The sequence below is a fragment of the Epinephelus lanceolatus genome, chromosome 21, assembly GCF_041903045.1.
Source record: "Epinephelus lanceolatus isolate andai-2023 chromosome 21, ASM4190304v1, whole genome shotgun sequence".
Classification (NCBI taxonomy): domain Eukaryota; kingdom Metazoa; phylum Chordata; class Actinopteri; order Perciformes; family Serranidae; genus Epinephelus; species Epinephelus lanceolatus.
Window position 1 is genome coordinate 31,121,279 of NC_135754.1, and position 22,003 is coordinate 31,143,281.

General features: G+C 42.9%; 3 protein-coding genes and 1 non-coding gene across 5 annotated transcripts in view; 1 reads left to right on the plus strand and 3 right to left on the minus strand.

Moving 5' to 3' along the window:
• Positions 1-1,641: 1,641 nt before the first annotated feature.
• On the minus strand, positions 1,642-9,966 carry fbxw10 (F-box and WD repeat domain containing 10). The gene is made up of 12 exons (XM_033612205.2): positions 9,438-9,966; positions 9,058-9,219; positions 7,137-7,267; positions 6,934-7,041; positions 6,729-6,835; positions 6,436-6,639; positions 6,215-6,336; positions 4,945-5,099; positions 4,712-4,854; positions 3,796-3,954; positions 2,914-3,206; positions 1,642-2,828 (listed from the first exon to the last, which is right to left on the minus strand). The coding sequence occupies exons 1-12, from the start codon at positions 9,937-9,939 to the stop codon at positions 2,140-2,142; spliced, it is 2,775 nt and encodes a 924-aa protein (XP_033468096.2). The 5' UTR covers positions 9,940-9,966; the 3' UTR covers positions 1,642-2,139.
• Positions 9,967-10,666: 700 nt separating this feature from the next.
• Positions 10,667-10,737, minus strand: trnag-ccc (transfer RNA glycine (anticodon CCC)). Its single transcript has one exon. It is a non-coding gene; the product is annotated as a tRNA-Gly (tRNA).
• Positions 10,738-10,983: 246 nt separating this feature from the next.
• On the plus strand, positions 10,984-18,623 carry prdm9 (PR domain containing 9). Of its 2 annotated transcripts, XM_033610510.2 has the most exons (7): positions 10,984-11,112; positions 11,440-11,547; positions 11,634-11,726; positions 12,471-12,748; positions 12,827-12,894; positions 13,276-13,466; positions 14,324-18,623. In XM_033610510.2, exons 2-7 carry the CDS (start codon positions 11,451-11,453, stop codon positions 16,417-16,419), a joined length of 2,823 nt encoding a protein of 940 aa, XP_033466401.1. In that variant the 5' UTR covers positions 10,984-11,112; positions 11,440-11,450; the 3' UTR covers positions 16,420-18,623. The 2 variants fall into 2 exon arrangements, with proteins under 2 accessions (XP_033466401.1, XP_033466403.1); XM_033610512.2 differs by lacking the exons at positions 11,440-11,547; positions 11,634-11,726 and having other exon boundaries at positions 10,990-11,112.
• A 4-nt stretch (positions 18,624-18,627) lies between these two features.
• Positions 18,628-22,003, minus strand: part of ppp1r9bb (protein phosphatase 1, regulatory subunit 9Bb) — a 31,123-nt gene continuing 27,747 nt past the window's right edge. Inside the window, exon 11 of the mRNA XM_033611533.2 lies at positions 18,628-20,073. Coding sequence (XP_033467424.2) covers positions 20,023-20,073 — 51 coding nt within the window. The 3' untranslated portion in view covers positions 18,628-20,022. The remainder of the gene's footprint in view (positions 20,074-22,003) is intronic.

Sequence of the window (22,003 nt, forward strand, 5' to 3'; positions counted from 1 at the left end):
GAGGGGGAGACGCCATTATCCCCAGTTTCTGCAGACCAAATTAATTAGCAGCAGAACGCTCCTGAAAGAAGAGATTCTCCAGAGTGGGACATCTCAGCCAGTCAGTTCTCCTCATAACCCTTTGTTATTCACTGGTGCCCAGCTGTTGTGCTGCTGCTGTCAAAGCAGAGGACCTTCTCCCTGATCTTCAACCTCCTCGCCCCTAATGATGCCCCCGAGGCATTGGGGCTAGAGGGCAGGTGGCAGGGTGAAAGGTCTCCCTGGATGGGACTAACTCCTCTCACTCTGATGACTTCTTGTTTGAAGTACAGCAGACGCTAAAGATCACAAAGATTTGTTGTAGCTTGATTAGTGAAGAAGTGTTTTTCAGGATGATTCATTAACCGAAGGAAAATCAGTGAATGAGAATATTCTCTCTACAGAAAATGAAAACACTCTGGTACAAACAGCAGGTACAAAGTGGTCGGCACTGATTATTCTAACTGCTGGAATCTGAGAGCTTGAAAGGCCTTTTTGTAGAGTTAGGCTCTGTGTACACATATACAGATATTTTTTAAAACAGACATTTCCCCCTCTGCTTAATAAAAAAAAAAGATGTCCTCATAACCTTTGTTTTCCAGAATATCTCTGTCCACACTAGAATGCACAAACAACTCTGACCATTCACTGGCGTCAGCTGTCTATAGCTCCTTGTCACACGCACTGAATTGACTTTACAGGATAAATTTTCCAAAACACCTCCTGGAGATCTCCCCACTGCTGTTGTAACTGTTTCTGGCGCATACTCATTGCACAAAGAAACAATGGGCATGTGCAAATTGTGGAAATGAAAAACATGGTTTCCTAGATGCTCCGTATTACATGTCCACACAGAATAACTAACAGGAGTTTTGAAGAACCTGCAGCTTGGAAGGCCTTTAAAAATTTCAGTTTTAGGGACATATGACATATTTGTGTGTTGACAAGAGGCCAAAAAGCTTAGCTCTGCTTTGTCTAATGACTACAAGTACTTTACACTTAGATTTAGTATTGCTGCACCACTTCAAGAGCAAAAAGAGGCATCTGCTGTGCTCAATGTTTTTGCTCTTCCTCAGTGTCTGCGGTTAAAACCACCAGAAACACTAGTTTAGATCAGACCTGATTGAACCAGAAGATGGTGGGACAATTTCGAGAGTGGGATTGTTGTCGATGAGGAGTGGGAGAAAAACTTAGCCGTTGTCTACGTGTCCAGAGCATCACTCGTATCTTTGAATGAGCTCCTTCATCCTTATATTGAAGGGGAATCAGTGGTGATGAGATCTCTAGTAGCTGCTCTGAAAAAGTTATCCTGTACACTTTACCGTGTGTGACGAGGAGCTACAGACAGCTGACGCCGATGAGCATTTAATGTGGACAGAGATATTTTGTGAAATAAAGGTCATGTGTACCTTTTTTTTTAACGGGGTGGGGGGGGTATCAGTTTTTAAAAACTACAAAAATGCTCCTTCAATCTTTCAGGTTTCAACACTTATAGTAATCAGTGCCGACCACTTAACCCTTGCTCTTTGTACCAGAGTGTTTAGATATTCCGTAGGGAGGATATTCTCATCCACTGATTTTCCTGTATATGTGTACACAGGGCCTAAATCACAAAAAAGAATACCGTAATTACTGGGAGGAAAAAATCAAATTCTTGAATGTTAAAAAATGTGAAAATGCTACTTTTTATTTTGCAAATTTCGATGCAGTCAAACTATAGATGCATATTCCATAAAATGTGTAAAGGGTACTGCATTAAAAACTGACTTAACTGTGTGTGCATCTCCTCCCTTTATAATTGAATATATAAATACTAACTTTAAACGTTAAAGTGAAGAAAAGGCGAAACAAATACATCTGATAAATAATTAAACTACAAATGAACAGAAAAAGTAAAATAAAATCTAAAGCAAACTGCTTAGTAAAACTCCTCTGTACTGCTCAGCCACAATCAGATGATACAATACTGACCCCTAGTGGACTGTTAATGAAACATCACATCACTATATGTCCCATGGACTACCAGAGATCCTAAACACCCACTGTGCAGTGGAGTTCTGCTGACACATATCATAAAAAAGTAAAATAAACTTGTATTTATTGATGCATGTGTGACTTTATTCACAGTGCTTCCAGCTTGTTATTCCTCTTGGACAGTTTCTGCTCACAGTTCTGCATGAGATCCATCTTGGCTCGATTGTCTTCCAGCTGGGTCACTGTGAGCAGCCTGAGTCCTCCCTGCTCTCTGATTGGACCCACGGGGCCGATCCTGGGCAAGCTGGTGCTTCTCTTCATGGAGCGTTCTGGATTAGGTAGCGATCTCACGCACGCAGGAGCCCGTGGGCCCTCTGTGGCGCCTGTAGTGAATCCACTCATCCTCTTGATTGCCCTGCGTGTGTCAGTGCTGTGAGGCGGTGCTGTTTTAGAAAATGAACAGGCGTGGCGTCTCAATGTGGTGACAGGAGCTGTGGAGACATCTCTGCGCTGGACCGTGTTTGACGTATTTTGACTGACGGCTCTCTTTAAAATTGGGACACATGTCTCGGCTCTCCTGGGATGAACATCATGTTTCAGGTGGCATTGCAGAGGATCCTGAGACGTGTGAGGGCCCCAGGAATCTCTCAGCCTGGCGTTGACTTCCATGTTGATGCTGACTTCGTCCATGCACTGTGCCTTCTGGATGGCGTTGACCCTGAGGAGGATGGAGTCGCGTGTCCGAGGATGATGGAGCCCCCTCTTCTTTATCCGTTCACGCGTTGCCTTCTCACTCAGCATCACAGACTGTTCGGCAGTCTCACAGCGCTCCCTGGCTATGAAGGAAAAATTTCACTCAACTCAACTCACTCAACTGATCTCAAAACATATTTCCACTATTTCTGACTTGAGCATGCTCACCTTGTGCTCGACATTTATCAGAGGTGGGCAGGGTGCAGGTGTCGTAAAGCAGCTCAGCTCTCCTTGGTTTCTTGTTACAGTCGTGCATCTGTTGGCTGTGTGATGCCACCACTGCTGTGCGATCGGCCCCGACAGAGGTGAGGGGAAGCTTTCTGACTGAAACAGATGTCTCCGAAACCAACCTATCCTGAGCCGCCACATCAGCCTGGCCTCTCTCTGTTGACTCTTTGTAATCCCAGAACACTTTGGCAAAGTGGTAGAGCTTCACACCAGATGTCGCATTCACTAATATACTGAAACAGAGTTAAGAAAGAAAGTATGAGACACAAATGTATCTGAAGACCACACTAATAAGAATAATACAATTGAGGAAGAACTTTCAGAGCTGATGATTTAACAGCTGAAGGAGACCTCAGAGAGACTTTGATGGATCACACACAGTATTTAATGAAGACTTGATCAAGGAGAATCACAGCTCAACATACAGAGTGTAACACTGTATATACCGTCACTTGGCTCACTCTAAATCACCTCAACTGTTTCTTGATAAATGCACACATCTAAAAAGAGACTCTCATTTGTTGAGCCTGGGGCACAGGACAATCTACTTTCCTCTTAAACTTGGAAGCGATGGAAATGGAGCCAGTTAGACACCCTTACCTGGGCAGCTGTGTTCCCTCCGCCACAACTGGAAGACGATAGATGGAGTGTGTTCATAACAAAGGTCAAGTAGCCTGACCTTGAAGCTTTTTTTTAGGCCTTCTGCTGACCTGACTGTTACCTCAAACATTATCATCCATTTCCTTTACTGACCAAGGCTTAAGGGGTGTAACACAACAACATGCTCTTCCAACAATAATAGAAAATAAACATCTGAGTCACCTGTTGTCCTGAAAGTGCAGCGACAGTATTCGTCCTGTTTCTGCCTCTGCTGTGATGTCTCTCAGACAATCTCCGGTGAGGAAATTAAATATGCGAATCTTTCCATCGACACAGCCAGTGATGACACGGAGGTACACGAGAGTCAGAGATCTGACCTCCCTGCAGACAAGTCAACATTCAAGTCAACATTTAGGGTTATTAGATGATAATATATGGCTAGCAGTGTCAGGAATGGCAGTGGGTAGGGAGATGGTGACAAAATACATTTAAAAACATACTAATGACAATGTATCCCTTTACAATTAAAAAACAAATGTTGACGAAACTAATGATGGGCAAAATGAGCATCTCTTTCTAGTGTCTGCTATGTACCGGTCAGCCTGTCGAATGTCCAAGTGCTCATGACTCGAGTCGAGACCTACGCCAGCCAAGGCCACAATGGTGCATTCACATGCTCCTCGAATGGTTGTCATTCTGACTTCGGTGTGTTCGTGAGCTTCAAGTTGTAATGTGGAAACAACACTGACGCTACAAAGATGTGCTGTACTGTACTTTCTTGCTTGGAACATTTAAACAGCATGATGACAGAATAAAGAGCTTAGGAAAAAGATCAGGTGAGCAATATGATTGGGAACTCATTTTTCAGATTATTCCAACAGCAATGGAATGCAGCACAAGACTGCAGAGGTAAGTGGGACGTCTACTACTTGCCCTTCACACTACTTGCCCTGTATTATAACAGAACGTCTCGGAGAAACTGGCACCGTATTTCACAAAAGTATCAAAACTCGAAAGGTTTGGAAGGTTTGATACATGTACATTTATCATCTTGAAGATACCGATACTGTGATGAGACAGTCTGCTCATCACCAAGTAACTCTCTGGGCATCATCAACTCCAGAAGTTTCTTGCTTACTTTGGGTGGTTGAAGGTCATGAGACACTCTTTAGTGTCGCAGGCGGTGCTCCAGGCCATGACCTGACCGTTACAGTCCCCGGATAAAAGGTGCCATTCGTCAAAGAACAGGCACTTCACAGAGCTCCTGTGGGCGTCAATCACCTTTGGGAGAAATGTATAAACAAATGCAAATATATCAAATGTAGATGTATGTACAGTATAGTGTCCTTAACAAATGACTCATATCCTCACCCTGAGCAGCGATGCGTTCTCCATGTCCCATATTTTAACAAGGCCTCGATCACAGCAGCTGTAGACTGTTCTTGTGTTGATCCTCACACATTGGACAGGACTTGGGTGCTTAAAATTAAACTCTTCAAAATGCTTCCCTGTGTGTAGACTCCACACTTGCAATGTGGTGGATAAGTTCAGTTAACATAATGTTTTAAAGCACTAAAGGTCCAGTGTGTAGGATTTAAGGGGATATACTGGCCAGAATGGAATATAATAGTATGTTTTCTTTAGTGTATAATCACCAAAAAATGTTGTGTTTTTGTTACCTTCGTTCATGGAGTCCGCCCTGTTTCTACAGTAGCCCATAACGGAAAAACCAAACACTGGCTCTAGATAGGGCCATTTGTGTTTTTGCATCAGCCACCGTAGTTTGCAGACGAGCAGCATCGGAAGACACTGATTTGTAATGTGAAACTGCTTCATTCAGTGTCTCATTTATAAAACAATGAGTAGGATCCATACTAAAAATGTATACGGACAAAAGCCGAAAATGGTGCGCGCCAAAAAATGTTCAACAATTTCTACAGTCAAGCTTCCACCTCATCATCTGCATCACCAATTTCCCATCTCTAAAATGTTTGTAAGCGTGGGTCAAAGTTTCTCCCATCAAGTCTCTTTTTATACATCACAACATCTGTTTTAGGAGAGTAGGAGATCTCTGCAGATATTTCATTGCCAGGAAAAACCCTCCTGAACATCTAGATCTTAAGTTATTAGAGAAAAAAGATGAGCACACGTTAGCAGGTGCAAGTATAGCGGCCCATCTTCAAATAGCATGATTTGTAACTGAAACTGCTTTAGTTTTTATCCCCTGGTCCATTTATTTTTGAGAGGACGAGACCTCTGGGATGATTCAGCTCCCCATAAAAATCTCATGAACAACGAACACTGAAGGAATCCTCTACGTGGGTTCACTTACGGCACACATGAGAAGTTTCAGTTGGTTGCAGGCTGCAGTCCTCACCACTATATGCCACTAAATCCTACACACTGCTCCTTGAAAACATGCAGATTATTGTGTTGGCAGCGTCACAAAAAGGGTCATCGCTTGAATCCTTTGTATAAATATACAAAGAATCTTGTGTAAAAAAAAACCCCAAATACAAACAGTAATACAGCTCATGTGCAAATTCAACTATGAGACTGTATTTCTAAACCATAAAACTTCCAGATTATTCATATTTCTGAATGTCTGAACAGAGACATTTATTCTTCAAAGGCTGCTCACCTTTTACTGAACAGTCTCTGGCTCCTGAGACGAGTCTGTCCCCGTGGTCGTCCAGGCAGTTGACGGTGCCACTGTGACCATACAGCACCATCACACACCTTTCTGTCTTCACATCCCAACACCTACACAGAACAAATAAACACCCACCCCATCAATTCAACTTCAGTCACAAAGAGGAACGTTTCATCATTGTCAGTAACGAGTGTCCGTCTCCTCCTCACCTGATACTCGAGTCGCAGCTGGCAGTTATCAGCAGGTCTCTGTCCTTACAGTGCAGCACGGCCCGGATGCCGCCAACATGGCCCTTCATCACGGACACAACTTTTGTTTCTGATGCCATGTAAAGCAGACGCACCGCCCGGTCCTTGGAGCTCATTGCCATGAATGATCCACCTCTGTAGTCCACCACTCGACGTTGGTCTTCTCTGTCAAACCCCAACAAATACGTTTTTTATTCCAGCTTGCGGGGTTTAGTTAGGCAGTCTTAACAATAAAGAAAACTGAACGCACTAACTTGTCCAGCAGCACCGTGGTGAAATATGCACCACAGTAAACATTTCGCTCTTCCATTTGCACCATCTTAGTTTCGATTTTGGCATAAGCAGCTTCAAATGGACTGACCTGTGAAATAAAGGTCAAAAAGAAAAAATCAACATACTGACTAATGTATTTCTGGTACAAAAACTGAAGTTCTTAGAACTCTGGTGTTGATAGTTGACCTGTTGGACACTGGGATGAATATCAACTTTGTCATCATCCTTGACAGGCACGGGGACTTCAATGATGTTGGCGTAAGTCGGACTGACCATATTAATACCTTTACACCTCTAGAACAGAAAAAAACTTTACTGTCATTCGATTTCATCCTTAAAAACTACAACTTTACACACTTTTGAATCCTGTAAATATACAAACACTCCACCTTCATCATAGCCGTAACTTGATCCTGAAAATGTCTTCTGAACTTCATTTCCTCCTCGGTTTCTTGTGCAAGGTGTTGCCAGTATAGACAAACCCTCTGGCAGCGTTTCAAAGTGTGCTCGTCTAACAGACCTGGCAGAAGACACAGTACAGTATAACATCTGCATGTATACAATATTACTAACAGTAAGAGTTAAGACAAAAAAAAGCGATATGTATATGTATTATCTGTCATCATTTAGCCTGGTCACCATTTATACATCATACAATGGCGTGCTCAAAATTTTGTTAGACCTCACTTGAAAACACTTTGCTATCTTCTTATAGTCTTCTCCTGCTTTGTGGGCTTCAGTTATTTTGGTTTTCAGAGTGCTAGGCAGCTTTTTCGAGGAGCCCATGGCTGCTGATTGTGGGACAAGGTCTAAGGAGTCAGAGTATTTATAAAGCTTTGAAATTTGCATTTGCATTTGAAATTTGCTTTCGTAATGATGACTGTGAACAATCCAGAGCCCTAACAAGCTAATTATGGTCTGAGACCCTGGCAAAAGTTAAGCTGACGTGTCTTGAGGTGCCCAAGCTTTTACATGGTGCTCTTGTTCTTTTTTCCACTCATAAAATGTACAACACAAAAATGATACTGTAATCTTGTCTATAATGTTGAAAAGCATAATTTATCTTTAGCTTAGTGCTTTTTGGAGTTCACACCAATGCAACTAGATGAGACGGTGTATCTTCTCTATGCAACAACTCTGTACTTCCGTTCTGATTTGCAGCTTTTCAGGTTTATTTGTGGCTGAATATAATTTGTAACCTCTTGAAATATGAATGAGGATAGTGATAGTGAGATATTGGCTACAGCTGCATTTGTAGTAGTGGTGAAACGGTAGAAAACGTATAACAAGCATCAGATGGACTATATTCATGATAAATATCCCACGATAACAAAGAACCAGCACCAATTAATCAGTCAATGAGACAGGGACGGAGCACCTGCCGCAATAAGGGAAAATGCCATCTGAGGTCATTTTGACTTGACCAGGGATTTCACAACAAGTTGATTGGCTGTTGATGAGCTTTACTTTCTTTGACCAGCGGAGTTGCAGGTGACACCATCAGCTGGCTTGAGTCGAGCTCAGACGGCCAGTTCACACCGCTGCAACTTTCCTCTGCAACGTTCTTGAACGGTTTTGTCTCATCGTGAATCTTTGGTCTGAACTGGGCTTAAAGGAAGAAAACATTTACCAGGAACAAGCCTTCTCGAGTTAATGGGAGACTCGTTGGTACCTATAGAACCCATGCAGAAATCTTAACTTGAAAGTTCAAGGGATCGCTTTGAAAATGGTCATGCTAGTTGTTCTCTCGCCAAAATTTAGCCTAAATTTGGAGTGTTACTTCCCAGCAAGCTATGGCAAAATGGTTTCTACCACTGGTGGTCTTAGGTTGCCTATTTTCACAAGACACCACTGTCTTTGCTGGCTTAAAAAAGGAGGGCACCACAGCCTCTTAAAGACTGTAATGTCAGCCTCCAATTATTTTTACCAGCAGGGGTCAGTGGGTGGCCACTTCATTCAGGGCTAACTACTTGAATGAAGTGGATTTAACGAGAGCATTCTTGAGTAATTAAGTTGCATCCCCATAGTACCATTAGACTGGCTCCGTTTATTTCTCAGTGTAAGTACACATCAATGATCACTTCAGACTGAACATGAAGGCAGTGAAAAGTCGACTCCACTTCTGTAACCGAACATTATCAAATTAATGTGCAGTGTGTATAATATTTTATGTCGCATACAAATAACATGATAGCAAACATAAATACTAATTGAAATGTATAACGAATACAAATCTGGCATGTGTCTCTGTTGACAGTATCAAAAGTACTGCATCTCATTTCAGTAGTGTTCCCTGTGTAGATGACTTACCTAATATCCTCTTTGACAGATCGACAGGCAGGCAGCTGATGAAGTCTCTGTATCTACTGACTCCAGAAACAGACTTTGAGGACCCCGGGACCACCATGAGAGCAGGGTCCTCTGAGTCTCCATCACTGTCCTCATCACGCTGACAGGTACTGCGACCACTCACTGAAAATTATATGAGATTGTTATATGGTGATGATGATTATTATTATTCAACATAAACAATGCAAAGTGTCACTGAGCAAAGATCTTGTTGGATTAGATCGATAGCCACTGTGCAGCTATATCTGTGTCCTTTGTCGACATCTAGTGGTGCTCAGTGGGAACTGCAGTGGAAGAGTCTCCTGCAGAAAATACATAAATAAAAGGTGTTTTCTTTTTACCGTTAAACTGCAGAAAGCCTCCTTTCTGTCTGACCAGCAGCACACTGGTTAAATTAGCCACCATGCGCAACAGCTCCGGATCACAGAGTGAGAAGAGACGGCACAGATAATGAAACTGGGTCCAGTCCGGGCTGCTGTTGAACCAGTCCCAGATCTGATTCAGGTCCATGCCGTGTGGTTTCCCGTCCATCCCCCGGCAGCGGTGACCCTGAGGTGCAGCCGGGCTCCTTGACCTGGCGTAGTTGAATAAACTCCATGAGGTGACACCCAGCACCCTCTGGATGTTCTCCAGCACTTTAACGTCTCTGCACCGTAACAGCAGCTCCACCATGAACCTCCTCCTCAATCCATCCGACACCCTCCACACACACGGAGCGGAGCCCGGTGGTTTGGGGGCGAACACGCAGGACGGACACATCCCGCACATGTGTGCACATCCCTCCGCTGTTTGACGGTCCAGCTCGCACGCGGACACACTTCTACCAAATGTAACCGACTTCATTTCGACGCCAAAAGTAGTTTGTGGTGCTCGCTGCCGGCCGCGTCGTTGCCAGGCAACCGTTGTTACTTTTTCTCCCTAAACAACAGCGACAAACATCATTCAGCAGGTTGCCAGGCAACAAGGAATGGATGCCACCAAGGCAAAATAGCCGAGCTAGCTGTCAAGCTAATGCACCCCTGGTACTCAGCTTCAGTGTCCAGGCTGTGAAGTTTGTGTGATAACTTTGCAATAATTTTCTAGGATATGTAGTTATCTGTGTCTGTTTCATCACGACACAACCCAGACTTCCCTCAATTAAATTGTGCACAAAAGTAAATTTAATATCAGATTAGACTTTCTTGATTCCTACACGGGAAATGTGTGTTGCAGCAGCACAAAGAGAAATGAGTACAGATAAACAGGGAAAGTAAAAAATAAATAAATAATAAGAGGTACATATAAGGTGTCTACAAGTCCTTCAAAAGTCTCAAAATGCCTTAAATTAGTTTTTCTTAATAGGAGGCCTCAAAAAGTCTATTTGCATTGTTTATATTTTGATATTTTGAACGTCACTATGAGTTAGTTCTTATATTTTGCACCCTACTGTTTTTAATAATGTAGTTTGTATTTAGTTTTATATCACCTATATATTGTTTTGTTTTTGTTTTTTGGTAATATTTCAGTACTTGTACATTGCATGCTTGTCTCTTATCATGAGGAATGTTAGTGTACCCAAGAAAACGACACGTGCGCCGCCCGGGAATCGAACCCGGGTCGCAAGAATGGGAATCTTGCATGATACCACTACACCAGCGGCGCCGTTGATGGTTGGGCACCCGACAACCAATACATCGTTGGTCAATGTTCGTGAGAGGTTGTTTTTAGTACAGTAGGGTTGGTGTTATGTGTTTAAATATTGCTTGTTGGACTTACTGGTAAAGTACGGTGAATCCGTGCGATAGTAGATAAACCTCAACAAGCCATTTTACACAACGCTAACACTTTTATTTTGAAAAATAACGGAAATTTAGACGTTTATGTTGAAAGGGGGATGTATGAACTTCCGGGGGAAAGCGTCTTCCGTCACGGATAGTTTTGTTTCTAGTTCGTTACCATGTTAGCTAACTGTTAAAACCGGTTTTAACGGCAGCTAGTTAGCAAAACATTGTGAGGAATATATCCGCTGTGACTCGAGTAAGTACAAAGATTAATATATGTTAATGTAGAGAGTTATAACTGGGGATACGTTATTCTGTGTGACATGATCCTGCTGTGTTAGCCACTTAGCAGCTACTAACTATAGCTATGCTAATGCTGTGGTATTAGCCATGACTTGACAGCACTATGTCCACTGAATATTATAATTTTCCGTCTGTGTCAAATCTAATGTTAGCCAGCTAATTTGTGTGCAAGCTAGGCTAGCGTGCTAACGTAACCTGCCCATGTGTTGCTTCAGCATGTAGCATGTGTACGTGTTAGCATCTGTGATAAAGCTTTATAGTTTCCATCACCTCTCCACAGAGAGTGCACTCATGTCGGGTAGGAGCAGCGGTGTGGAGTGGGTTGAGACAACCGAGGAGGTTGTTATAACAGAGGAGTGTCTTCCCTCTGAAGACAGCACCCCTGCAGGTGTGAGAGGTTTGATTGTTTGACATTTAAACTGGTTATAGGAGTTGGTTTTATATGTTTCTATCATAGTGTATTTGTTGTTTTAGTGATACCTATCTTAGAGCCAGCAGAAACGCCAATCCAGAAGTTACTGGACACTGTGGGACATGGAGACAACCCAGAGGCTGATGGTGGCTTTTGTAAGCAAGAGACACTCTTTCTTCTGTTTTTTATCACAGCGCCCTTGTGTTTAATGAAGAGTTTCCACATTATCTACAGACTCAAACTAAAGAATGAAAATTAATGGAATATGCCTGAGTATGGCATTGTTGTTGTTTTATTCCTCCTACTAATATTTATCCTCCTCTTATGACTGGAAGAACAGATTTCCATACACACCTATGCAGTGTTTCACTTTATTGATGCTCTGATGAAGGTCTCATAGACAGAAAGCTCAACAATAAAGTGAAACATTACATAGATTTAAATGTGTGGAAGTCTTGTCTACCAGTTTGGACTCATTGAAGTTTCCAGCACCTTGCCAATACTAAGCTGGGTAGAGCGGTGGTTGTGCTGCACCCTTTTCTTATGACTAAACTTTCCCTTCTATTAAAGGTCCAGTATGTAGGATTTAGGGGGATATATATGTGATAAATCCCCCTAAATCCTACACACTGTTCCTGAAATTTTATACTAAAATAAGGAGACATGTCATTTAAACACATCGCTGTGACAGTAGAATAAGTGTTTAAACTGACTTAATCTGAAATTCATAGAAGCCCGTACAGTCCACAGGTTTTTTATTACAAACAGGTGCCGTAGTTAAAGGTCTTATTGTAAATGGAATATTACATTTAAATATGCCATATCTTAATGTGTTAAATAATAACTGAATTTATACTGACAAGCATAAACTTTAAATCCTGTGCTCTTCTGTTTTCCAGATTGTGAGGAGTGTCTGACTCTCTTCCAGGACCAGAATGACCCCACCAACATTAACGGCCCGTCTTTTATCCTCAACTTTCCAACGAGTACGGGTCTCCCCCAGAGGGCTCTCCTCACTCTGCCCTACGGCCTGATGATAGGCAGATCCAGTATTCCCAGTGCAGGCGTTGGGGTCATAAACTACGGCCCGATAGTGTCTCCAGGGATGCATTTTGGACCATATGAGGGGGAAGTGACAACAAGGGAAAACGCCATGGAAAGTGACTTCTCCTGGGAGGTGAGCTTGGATTTGGTTTGTCTCTGGAAATACCTCTTATTGGGGTTGTTGTTACATAAATACTCTCATTTTCTGCAGATTTACAAAGAAAAAGATGAGTATGAGTACATTGACGGTGCCAGAGAATCGCACTCAAACTGGATGAGGTAAAGTATTGAATTCTACCATAGTGGATGTGTCTGTCTTCTTCTGTTTCAGTCTCATTCAAATTGAGTGTTCTTCCAATTTGGCATTGCACGTTTATAATATTGTCAAACGTGCGATGGACAGCTTATAAAGAGTATCAAACTCAGTGCAGAAAGAGGGATGTCATCTCTTTTTTTTCTAAGCATTCAGGTGCCTACATTACCCACACTGCAACTCAACCGCCAGCAGTGTTCTAGCACCAGCTAATGTATGAATGTCATTGTTGTGGTCTGGCTTTGTTTGTTGTTCTTAGTTAACCCCATGATATCTGCCTTCACACTGCAGATGATGGTGCATCTAAAAATCAGTCCATGTTTATATTCCCCTCTCTTCTTACACAGGTACATAAACTGTGCTCGTAACAAAGACGAGGCGAACCTGCTGGTGGTCCAATACAAAGGTAGCATCCTTTTCCATTGCTGTCGCAGCATCCACCCTGGAGACGAGCTCATGGTTTGGCCCAGCAGCAAACTTCTCGACCATTTTAGTGAAGCTTGGACCCAGGTGTGGATTATGAAGCTGAATGCAACAGGTACTGTCTACAACCTAAGTGTCACTTTGTAGTTCAGGGTTCCCACACTCATAAAATCCCTGGCACTGTTATGAAAGTTAAATAAACTGTTTTCCAGGTCTGCGGTGGGTTTGGAATTAACAGAATGTTTTTGGGAAAGTTTTGAATATGCATAGTTTTGGTTATTGTCTAGAATACGTTTATCAAAATGCTAAAACACGTCTTCAGTGGCGCAAAATACATTCCTTGTATTACTGATTTAATGTAGTGCTGTGCTGCATGCCTGTTGAAACATCACTAGTATCATGTGATACATAGACCAGACCAGCACTGCATTATTGCCAAGGCCACACCCCCTTTTGGGCGACAGAAACTGTCACACACAGAGAGAAACAGGAAAATGTAGTGTAGCAGGTTAACCAAGGCTTTTGCACTGAGATTTGAGGCACATAAGATGCGTGACCATTCAATGTCAGTGTGATTAATCTTTAAATGATGCTTGATAGCTGCTTAAGTTGGAGGCTGCTGCAGTACAGACAGTACAGCAGCATCATGCAAAAAACACATCGAGCAGTGGCAAAATGCAGCCTGCGGCGAGCTGGCATGCAGCACCCATGGAAAGCAGCAGTGGCAGCTCCAAGCTGTGATCATTTGATTCTAATCATTTGATTGAATATGTTGAATAATGTATGGCTGGTTTAAACTACTTAAAGTCATAAAAATGGGGTTAAATATTAGGAAAAAAAAAGAAAATTCATAGGTAAAAAAGTGTGGGAATCCTGGTAGTTATTCTCTATTGACTCTGTGACAGTGCAAGATTATTTTTTAAATCTGGTCATTTTATGTTGACATTTTTTTTCTCCTCTTCTAAATTGCAGAGAGTAAAGCAACTGCAGCGTCTCAGATCTTCCTGTGCTCCCACTGTCAGCTGTCCTTTACCACAGAGTCCTTCCTGCAGCGTCACACAGAATGCTTCCACATCCAGCCTGAAGGCGACGGCACAACACCAGCTGCTGAGACAGCTGAACCTGAAAATCCTCCTTCCAGTGCTGACTCAGGTGACCCTGCAGCATCCCTGGTGGTGTTAACCGTTGATCCCGTCGAGTCCAAAACATGTGGTGATTGCGGGAAGACTTTCAAGCAAATACCTCACCTCAGGAGGCACAAGCTTTGCGTCCACTCAAACAGACGTCCCTACTGCTGCCCACACTGCAGGAGAAGTTTTAGCCAGGCGTCTGGATTAATCAGACATCAGCTAGTTCACAGAAAGCAAGCTGCGATGAAAGAGACAAACAGTGTTTCTAATCAGAACAAAGACATCAGTGAGAAGGAGGAGAGCCTGACACAGATATCTGAACTTTTAAACATGGCAGATCCAGCTGTTACTGAGGAAACAAAGGACACGACTGAGAGTGACGATGTACAAGAACCTACGAATGTAACTGAGACTGAGGACGCTGCTGCAGGAGAGGCAGAAACATCCCAGTTCATTTGTTCAGACTGTGGCAAGAGCTTCACAAACGATGCCTCTCTGAAAAAGCATAAGGCATATGTCCATCAGAGGTTACGTCCGTACGTCTGCACTGTGTGTCACAAGTGTTTTGGCCAGTACAACGACCTGACCAGGCACCTGCGGCACCACCAGAAACATGGCAAGATGGGAGAAAAACTCAATGAGGCTCCGAAGGAACCTACCAACATGCCCTTTAGCTGTGCTGAGTGTTCACTTACGTTTCCTTCAGTGGAGGCTGTTCAGCAGCACATAACTGAGCATCACTCAAAGGAGACAACAGTGGACAATCAGGAAGCTGATCCAGTGCTCTGTGGTGATCAGAGCAATGATCCAGATTACAGTCCACAACCCTCGATGGCTGAAACAGTTGAATCTGCTCAAAAACGTCAAAGGCCTCAGCGGGTTGGTGCTGGATCTAAAATTTCTGCCATAACCAAGCTCATAGCTCCAAAACGGAGGGCAGCCATCTGCAAGAAGCCGCTTAGGAGCTCCACTGAACCGGAGGCGCCCGCAGTCAGAAATGCCAAGTTCAAAAAATACAAATGGTTCAGCTGTAAACGCTGTAAACGAACATACGGAAACCCAGACGATCTCAAAGTACACAAGTGCACCTCGAAACAGCTGGAGTGTGGTCAGTGTGGGGCGACCTTTAATAAGTCGGGCTTCCTGAAGAGACACGAGCAGATGGTGCACGTAAATGCAAAGTCTTGCAGCTGTGAGCGTTGTGGTAAAGTCTTCACTACATCTGGGAACCTGAAAAAGCATCAGAAGAGCAACACGTGCATGAAGTATCACTGCACGTCAGAGCCTTTCCCATGCTCGTACTGTCAGTTCTCCTTCACTATGAAGAGCTACCTTATTAAACACATCAAGAGGCACCACCCGGTGGAGTATCTGTCACACTGTGATTCAGACAGCCTGGTGGATCAGCTGGAAGAAGAGGAAGAGGAGGGGGCCAAAGAATATGTATGCCCCCACTGTGGGAAGACCTGTGCGAATGCTAAATCTTTAAAAGCTCACGCGTGCTTCCAGCAGGTGAAGGTGCTGTACTTGTGCACCGACTGCGGGAAGGGCTTCACGAACCACTACGGCCTCAAGCAGCATCAGCGCATTCACACGGGCGAGAAGCCGTACAGCTGCCCCCACTGCAGCAAAAGCTTCTCCTACACCGGCCAGCTCAACGTGCACCTCAGGACTCACACAGGTGAGAAGCCGTACCTGTGCACCCACTGTGGGGAGAGCTTCCGGCAGTCGGGAGACCTGAAGCGACACGAGAGGAAGCACACGGGGGTCAGGCCCTACAGCTGCCCTGAGTGCTGTAAAAGCTTCAGCCGGCCGCAGAGTCTGAAAGCGCACCAAATGCTTCACCTGGGACAGAGAATGTTCAAATGCACCCAGTGCGGGAAGAGCTTTTCCCGAAACTATCATCTCAGGAGGCACCATCAGAAGATGCACTTGTAGTCACATTGTTAGGACTTGGAAAGGCTATAGAAGAGCTTGAATTGATGCCAGTGTAAACTTAATTGCACTAAATGGTCAAGTACTTCATCACTGTGCACTTCGAATGTTGCAGAGAATTTTTGAATGTCCTTTACACAGCATTATTTAAAGTTATATTTAAGTTTGTTTAAAGCATTTCACAACCCAAAGATTGGAACTTTATGTGTAGAATAATACATTTTTGTTACAGGGTATGTGTTTTTGTTTTCAACCTGGACCCTATTTCCCCATGTTTTTGTGTCTAAACGACTAGTGGATAAAATTTTTTTTGGAAGTGGTTCAGTGTTTAGGGAGTGTGCTGCAGCTAGCAGAGACAAACAGGTTGCAGTGTTAACACTCGTGGCATCTGGCACTGTCAATTTATGTCCACTCAAGGTGCTTTTTTGCCACTGACAGGCTCAGATGATTATTCTAAGTGTCTGTTGAAAGATCCCCACAGAGACAGACCTTTTTGGTTATGAGTAAATCCGTTTTTGTTTAACCAGAAACAGCCCTGATCCCCATCACCATCCACCAGACTCCATTCAAATTAACAGTAGTTTTAGCGTATATAGAGCCAGTGTATTTTTTACTTCTGACTGGGTGAATTAAGGGTTTATTTCAAACCAGAGTTGGTGATTGTTAGAAGAGTGGAAAGACAAATCAAAAGGGTTTTTGTGAGTTTTATTTAATTTCTGTCGACTGTGAATGAAGTGTGTTTTATTTTAAAATTACTGTTTATTTAAATGGAGTCTGGTGAGTTTGGCGATAGAGATTTCAGGGCTGTTTCTGATTAAAAAGTGGCTATGTTCAGACTGCAGGTAAATCACTTTTGTTTCTCAAATCAGATCACAGAAGCATGAGAAATGGAGGTCTATCATTTCGCACTTCAAACAATTTATTTTGTTGCTCCTCATGTTGTCCTCCTTAGTGCTCTCCTACCTGTTTTCCACCAGCATGGAACTGGTTTTGTTCCGTCTCCCGCACGTAATCTTGAACCATTCAGAGCATTTCGTTTAGAAGTAAGTTGGTTCAGAGCCTGAAAAAGTTTGTTCTCAACTGGAACCAAGAAATAGCAGGTTTTTCCTTGACCTGGAGTGGCAGCTGTGACAACGTCAGTGGGCGTGTTATATTCGACAGGTTGGAGAGAGAGGATGGAGAAGGCAACAATGGGAAAGTCAAGTGAGAAATCTTTGGGAAAAAAAGATCATGCGGTGGTCTCATTGAAGATGCACAATTGCCCATTAACATTTCATTGCAGCCTGTTTGCTGCTGCAGCCCAGTACTGGGCCAAAATTGTTGTCTCCTTAATCATTTAAGCCCTGTTTCCACCAAGCAGTACAGTACGATACAGTTCAGTTCGGTACGCTTTTTGTCCGTTTCCACTGTGAAAAGTTGTGGATGGTACCAATGGAACCGTTCCATACCATCCCCTTGTTTGGTCCCCCCTCTGTTGGGGTACCTAGCACACAGATCTGGTACTAAAAGGTGGAGCTGTGAACACTGCAGTCTGATTGGTCAATAGAGGACGGTCAATATATTAATTTTGACCTGACAGTCCTCACTCGGAGAAAGAAAAAGGTGTTACAGAGTGTCGTTCCTGTGGGCTCCAGCAACACTAAACCCCTGAGCTTGCCTGAGAAGGACAAAATGCACAAACCTGCTATTTTTAAATATCCCATGGAGAGAGACTCTCACTGCAGCCTGTTCTGATTTGAAAATGTCAGCGTGCAGCCTCGTTCTGTGGACAATAAACGAGGTGCAGACTGATAAAGGAGGAAATACAGTGAGTGCTGGATGGAGCAGTGAGTGACAACAACCCCGCCCACATTTAAGAGGACTGTTTGCGGTGGAAACACTAGGGTCTAGGTACCATGTCTGAAGGGTTACTGTTGGTTCCAAAGGTACCATACTTAAAGTGTTTGGTGGAAACAGGGCTTAAGACACAAAAACATTTGAAAAAAGGGTCCAGGTTTGAAATACCAAACTTACCCTTTACATTTGTTAAAAGCTGAAGCATTCATCACCAAAAGATTGGAGTTTTGTGTTTAGGAATATACATTTTTGTTAATTCAAAGCAGCAGAAATAATCAAACACATCATTCATTGCAGTCAACAACAAAGTAAAAGAGCTCACCATCACATAAACAGATGCTTACTGTTGAAATAAAAAAAAAACACCAACTTGACTTCACTGTTGACCATTTATTCCACAAAACATACAATGCAAAGCATGTGCACTGTACAAGCCTTAACATTATGAAAATACTCATAACATGCCTGTTTTTTTTTTCAATTCATTAATCTTAATTTTGTTCTTGTAGTCACCCAGATCTACGTTTCTTTTTTAATGACACAGTATAACTTGTCTATTGAACGTTGCTTTTTGCATTGCTTTTGTCAGTTTTTGTCCTTGTTAGCTCATATTTCCACCTTGACTATATTATAAATATTAAGTAAAATTAAAATATTTCAGTCTTACCTGAACTATACAAACATACTGGTATGACAGTTGACACAAGTAGACTCAATTTCATTGTTAAACTGTGCGTAAATTGAAACAGGTATAAAACCTGGCAGTGTTTTCCATGTGCTACACACAGCGGTGTCAAGTGCAGCTGCTGGTTCGAGACACGAGCTTTTAAAATCTGTAACTTTTGCTGCTGGTAACGGCTCCTTAAACATCCCAGTCCAGTAATGTTTCTTATATCAGTAGTCCTAACTAATACCAGTTACACAAGTCCTTGACAACATCCATTTTTAGGGGAGAAAGATCCATTTTTGTGGCACAGCAGTTGTGGAGGCTTGTTTCTGTGGTCCGAGGGGTTAAAACCGGAGGGTTGGACGCTCATTAATGAGTCTTAGTGTGTAAAAAATACACAAACACTTCTGAAAGGTAGGCAGCAGGTGGTTCTCAAGGTTAAGTGACAAGACCCCTACGAAGGTTGGGTTACTGTTTGTACAATTTCGAAGACACCTCAAACGCAGTTCCCATTTATTCCTCCGATCCAGTGAAGCACCTTGTCGATGTCTTCTCCAGTGCAATCTCCGTCCAATTTACACACCTTCATCACGTAAAATATACAACAACCCTCAATCTCATTAGTTTATATTATGTTAAATGTTATACACATATTAAAATTTTTTACAAACCAAACTGATTGTTAAACCACACAGTATCACATCTGTACAAAAAAAAGGTCACAAAACTAGGCGAAAGAAAGAAAGGGATTTGTTTTTTGGCAATTAAAAGCAACAGCCTGGTCTGTCACAAAACCACAAATTAAGGGGTTAAATACTGAATTCTGGAAATGAAAAAGGAACAGTATATCTAGAGCTCAACAGAGTCTGTAGTTGTGATAAAACCGATCGTCACGTTCCCGTAAATGTTAACAGAAAAACATGGTTAAAAAGGGGGTTAAGTGGCTGAACGCCTGAGGACACATATACAGTCTGCGACCAGAAACCAAGCTCAAGATGGTGACGAGAAATACCCTGCAGGTCATTGCGAGTACAATAACTAATACCTTCTCCTTCGTCTAGTCAAGTTCGGCTTTCTGAGATACGTTCACGGACAAAAGGCTTTTATAAAGGTTCAGATTTCAGCTCCTCCACCCTGCACTCCAGGTCGGCCACCTACAGAACACAGACAGAGAGGAAAAGGCTTAATTATGCTGCTTTTGTGCTTCACAGGAAGTCAGCAACATATATAGTAAGCTCCAGAATATCTGACTCCATTATCAAGAATTCAGGCATTCTTCAGGATACAAATGGTCTAGATTGTTTTGGTGTGAGCTGCTGAGTGTTGGAGATATCGGCTGTAGAGATGTCTGCCTTCTGTCCGGTATAATGGAACTAGATGGCACTCAGCTTGTGGTGCTCAAAGTGCCAAAAAATACTTTTGTAACAATCAACAGCAATGTCTCTTTCAGAAATCATGCCCTGGTTACTCAAGATAATCCACAGACCTTGTTAGAAGTTTCATGAAGGAACTATTGTCTTTCTACCAAACTACACCCACCAACATATCACTGCGCAGAGGGAAGGGTGCATCTACTCATGGATGAGAGGCTTGTGACAGCGGGACTTATTAACACTAATGGCGTCCTCTGCTGAGCTGTTACGTTAGCTAGCTCACCGGTGCTAGGTCCCAACTGGTGCAGCCGCAGGATCTAGATTTGTCCTGAGTCATTAGTTTGAGGTCCACAGTTTTTTGTTTTTCTTTAAAGATTATTTTTTGGGGTGACTTTTGCCTTTATTGATAGGACAGCCAAGATAGGGAGGAAAGGTGGGAGGAAGAGGGGGGATGACACGCAACAAAGCCTGCGCCGCTGCAGAGGACTCAGCCTAGATGGGGTGCACAATTTACCAGGTGAGCTAGAGGTCGCCCCCGAAGTCCACACAGTTTAATATATTCCCCGTCATACTTTCGTTTGGCCATGTTGTCAAGCTAGTTTGCTGTCTCTGACAAGTAGCTGTCCATTGGTAGCTGAGCAGGAAACAGCACTTCAGGATAAAAGCTCTGTGCCTGAAATTCAAAGTATTTCAAAATAAAGTGTCTTCTTTACTAACTTGACACATTCCCAAGTCACTTGTAGCCCATTCAGAATGGACCTGCCACCCACCAGTTGGGAACCACTGCTGTAGATGAGTGCTTCTCTCTGCGCTGTGATACAGGTGGAGGTGTAGTTCCAGTTCTGTAGAATATAGTTCCTACATGAAACTGCTCACAACAAGGTCTGTGGATTATCTTGAGTAATCGGGTCATGATTTCTGGAAAGAGACATTTTCGGCAGGAGGAACTTTGTCATAGTTCTAAGAGATCGAGGAATGAACTTAGTTCTTAGAACACAGTTCAGATTGACTTTTTTAGCTCCTGTTTTAGATTAGATAAGCTCTCCTCACCATGGATGCATGATGAGAACTCTGTAGCTGTTGCTGGGTCTCGTGTGTGACAAAGAACTGATGAGGAGAGACTTGTTGAGGTCGAGAAATATCCAGAGCTAAACGACCCAAGATACCGTCATTATTAAGACCATGGCCAAAAAGATATTGCCTGGTGAGTCGTAGCTCTGGAGATCGGCTCCTCAGTTGAGAAATCACATTTAAGTCGGGGCTCTCCACACATAATTTTAAGCAAACGCAGAGGTGGAAGAGGTTCAGATCTTTCAGTAGAAGTAGTAATACCTTCATGTGGTCGTCTGTTGACGAGCTGCAGTGCGACGCCTCCAGTGTGTGCTGTGTGGCCACGATGGCGCCAGTATGTTTTCAGCTTTAGTGAGTCCCCAGAATTGTTCAATCTGAGAACGCTTATTGCTGTTGAGTTTTTCAAATGTAGTTTTTTGGCACTCTGGGCACAAGCTGAGTGCTGCTAGAATCACTCTGGATGGTAGTTCCATCATATTGGAAAGAAGGCAGACATCTCTACAGCCGATATCTCCAACACTCTGTAACTCATGCCAGAATAATCTAGACTGATAAATAGCACTACAGGTAAGACGAAAAATGTATTTTGATTTTGGGGTGAACTTTCCCTTTAAAAATATACATATGTTTCTTAAATTGT